Raw genomic sequence first — 3,824 nt, 5'->3', positions numbered from 1 at the left:
AAACCAAGAACAGAAAATATAGGAAACACTAAATCTTTCCTGTAAATGACAATTATATTTTTTCTTAATACTTCACTAGCGAGCTTAGTCGCATACTGTAGAAACAGGGAGGAGAAAGAGTTGAATACATAGAATGAGAGGTAAAGAAGGCAAGAGGCGATAGAAGGGCAGTAAATAGAGCTAGAGTAAGAGGGATGAGAAAGGAGAGACTGAATATTAGATGAGAAACTTGGGACACACTCGGTATCACTACAGAAACTCACTACACCACAATATCATACCTTAAAAATCGGTAAAATTTGCCTGTAGAGAACCATGTAAAGGAGCAGCTTCCATTTGGTACAGGGTTACTGTCTGTAACAAATTAAATCTTTTATAAAAAAAACCATTTTATAGTGTTACATTGCAATTATAAAACGTTTGCTAATATATCTTTCCATAAAACTTTTCTGTTAAAGTTTTGGTTAATAAAGTAAATATCTTTTAATCGAATTATTATATTTGTATATTATATTACAAAATGTCAGATTTACACTGATAAACTTTGCACATGATCACAAGCTCCATGCAGTGGCAAATGAAGATTACATGCTATTGGAAGTTGGGAGTAATGTTGATGTATTGGACTGTAGTGGCAACGTATAGTTTTGGAATAAAAGAGAACTGTATCGAAGAACTGGAGAAATATAGTGTTTACATTTCGTGGAGCTGGTAGTTCATATCACTGAACAATCGCGTTAGGAGTTCTCCTTGTATATTTACTATATTGCAAAATAGTATAGTTTGTAAAAGGGATCTTGCAGTATCACAGAAACATCGAACTGGCTGCGGGACCATGAGCTCTTACGAGTAAGGGTTGGATGATGTAATCGGGAACACAGCAAATATTTCTGCGAAGTTTAACCACAAACATTTGAGAACGGTTTTAGTTTTAGTCCCTAGAAAACAAGCAGCCCTTCAAACTACCTATCAAGATAACGTTGCTACTATCTTGGGACGAGACTACTGCGCATAACACACAGTCTCGTCCCAAAAACCCTGCAATGTAAAGTGTTCATTTACATTACAAGTGAACATGTGGAAAGATTATGTACACTTTCTGAATAATTTCAGTCAAATAAAAGTTTAATATTCCATCTAATTCAGTCACATTTACAAATAACAGAAAAAGCAGTCATATAAAGGTTCCATTCAACAACGATTTTAGTATCTAAAGACACCATCATGATAAATGTTGGCACCACGTCTATGAGGGCACATTCAGACACCAGTACAAACATAGCCGACTTTCTTGTTAGAAATGGTAGACGGTGAGTTTGGCGGAGATATTTGAGCACGTCGCTGAAGATTCCTCCCTCCCATTGTGAAGCCTCACCCTCATACGGAAAGAAAACCTTAGATTTTATTTATTCACACATACTGGGCTTATAAAATATGGCGTCCGGTTTGATTAGACAAAGAAACAAATAATGGCACACCTCACCGTAAAAGTAATATGGAAATTGATTACCTCGTCCAGAAAATTGCTGCATGACAAGTCTGCTCTAAACAAGAATCCTGTTTGATCGTGTTTATTACAGTACTGCCATGAAAATAAATATAAACGGTGATGTATCCATAATGTATGAACGGTCTCCTGTGGTTTGAATTATTTGTAAGCGAAATAGATATATTCTTCCCCTAATTTGTTTAGAAAAGACTTTTAAGACTATTGTCACTTCATAAAAAAGACGCTTAAACATTATTCATAACCGTTTAATCAACAGATAAATTTCTCATTATTTATCAGAAAGATAATAAACCATATTCTCGTTGTAGATTCAGTGAAGATAAATAATATTGACAAAGCATCTCTAATAACACTCTGATATCTCCACCAGACAGATTACTGACTTTAGCAATCATTTCAGCCATTTACAGAGAAACATAGAGTTTAATCTCATGTCTAAACAGATTTACACATTTACACAATGTTAAGATAAACACACTGGAGACGTTGATTCTAAAACACGTATTTCTGGTCAGTTCATATGTTCATAGAACTATTTTTATGAGATATATGAAGTGCATGTTGTCCTTGCCATACCTATCACACCTTGATGCTGTAGTCCTTCTCTTTGCCGGACACGTAAGACCTGAACTGCGACCTTGAGTGCCCCACGTACGAAGCGGCCTCGGCCTCCTTGTTCCTCCGCCTCATCTCCAGGTCGCACTCCGCCTCCGAAAGCTCGTTGTGGCTGCTGGAGAATCCCACGGGCGGAGTTATCTGCCGTGCGAAGCCGTACTTGCCGTCGTCCGAGCTCTTAGAGTCGGAGGCGTGGCCAGCCTTCGGGAAGGAAAGCGAGGTCTCCTGGGTGCCGCCTCTAATGCTGGCCACCATCTTGCTGAGGCCGCGCCCCTGGAAGGCCCCGCCGCGACCCAGCTTGTTCCCGTCGCTCTTGCGGGGGAACGACTTCCGCTCCAGGATGGGCGAGGGCTCCGTTGACGTGCTGGACTCGGGGGCGTGGTAGATCAGGTCTGGAAAGATGACGGTTACGGTTGATTCTTAACAAGAGGAGAATGAATACAGTGTCTGTAAATGCAATTCTGAGATGCCTGAACAATTTTAAAACATTTACAGTTTACTGTCTTATGAATGGAGTGCACTAAGTCTAATTACACGCGTACAGTGATTTCCCGCAGCAATAACTGAAGAGATACGGAAATTGTGAAGTATATTATAAATGAGGAGTACAATTACGCTTCTTACGAATTGACGAAAATAGCAGATCAGATAGTTGGACAGATTATAATAGGGCAGGGGTCGGCAACCTTGTTCCATTTAAAGTTTGCCTCTCAATCTTATCGACAGGCTGGATGAAACAAGATATGCCTGGAGGCCGCAGGTTGCCGACCCATGTCCGGGTTCTGAATGTTAATCTGCGAACATTATATCAGGTACAAGACTGCATCTTCATTACACTTATTGGAAAATGAAATCTAACTCATTGTTCTGTTTTTATCCTAATTGCGTATGTTATGTGCTTCCAGTCCTGTGTTGACGAATAAATTTAGGCTTCCTAGACTTTTTTTCTAATCTTCGGCTTGAAATTCCTTCCTTAGTGCGATAATGAGTAAGGTTTTATATAAAAAAAATAGGATTGTGTCAGAGTGGCATGCTAAAGCAACACATGCAGGCTCTACGACTGAGAAAATATCCAAAGAAATGTGTCCACTAAAGAAATCACACAATCATAGTTCTTACAGGGATTGGCTTAAATTTACAAGGAACGCTAGGATGCATCAAGTATGCTTGCTTCGGCTTTCGTCGCAAATGAATGGCTGTGATTTCTTTTGTGACTGCTGGATCAGGTATGGATTTTATCAGTGAAAATTGATGTCATGTTGCATTGCTGCTGAGCCTGCAGTGCCCATACGGAGGCCAAGATGAAGTCAAGGTGCAAAGGGCACGACGGGAGAGGAGCACTCACTGTGGTGGACGGTCCTGGCGGCCGGCCTGCGTGCGGCGTGGGCGGCGTGGGCGTCTGGGCGCGGCTCGAGCGTGGCTAGGTGGGGGTCAAGGGGCAGGTGGAGCGCCGTGTGGTGGCTCTCGAGGGTGGCGGAGTCCAGGTGGATGGAGGACTCCGTGCGCGAGGACGTGGCGTGCTCGGTGTCCGTATCTGACTGCAGGGAGTCATACTCTTCACTTTCACTCCGGGGACCGCCCGCACGGCGCCCGCGACTGCCGCAACGCCCGTGGCTCTTTTTGGGCGTGGGTCGACTAGGCTGATGAGGGGCACGTCGGGAAGGGTTGGCGGAGGGACAGGAACGTTTACTTAGGGCTA

General features: G+C 42.4%; 1 protein-coding gene across 1 annotated transcript in view; it reads right to left on the bottom strand.

The window, feature by feature from the left end:
• Nucleotides 1–489: 489 nt before the first annotated feature.
• The window catches only part of LOC119588176 (Down syndrome cell adhesion molecule-like protein Dscam2), a 20,591-nt gene continuing 17,256 nt past the window's right edge, over nt 490–3,824 (bottom strand). The window contains exons 9-10 of the mRNA XM_037936879.1: nt 3,471–3,765; nt 490–2,517 (exon numbers count right to left, since the gene is read on the bottom strand). Coding sequence (XP_037792807.1) covers nt 2,090–2,517; nt 3,471–3,765 — 723 coding nt within the window. The 3' untranslated portion in view covers nt 490–2,089. The remainder of the gene's footprint in view (nt 2,518–3,470; nt 3,766–3,824) is intronic.

The sequence above is a fragment of the Penaeus monodon genome, chromosome 23 (assembly GCF_015228065.2).
Source record: "Penaeus monodon isolate SGIC_2016 chromosome 23, NSTDA_Pmon_1, whole genome shotgun sequence".
In the NCBI taxonomy this organism is placed as follows: Eukaryota; Metazoa; Arthropoda; class Malacostraca; order Decapoda; family Penaeidae; genus Penaeus; species Penaeus monodon.
Note: the sequence above shows the minus strand (reverse complement) of the source record. Positions and strands in the feature narration are given on the sequence as shown.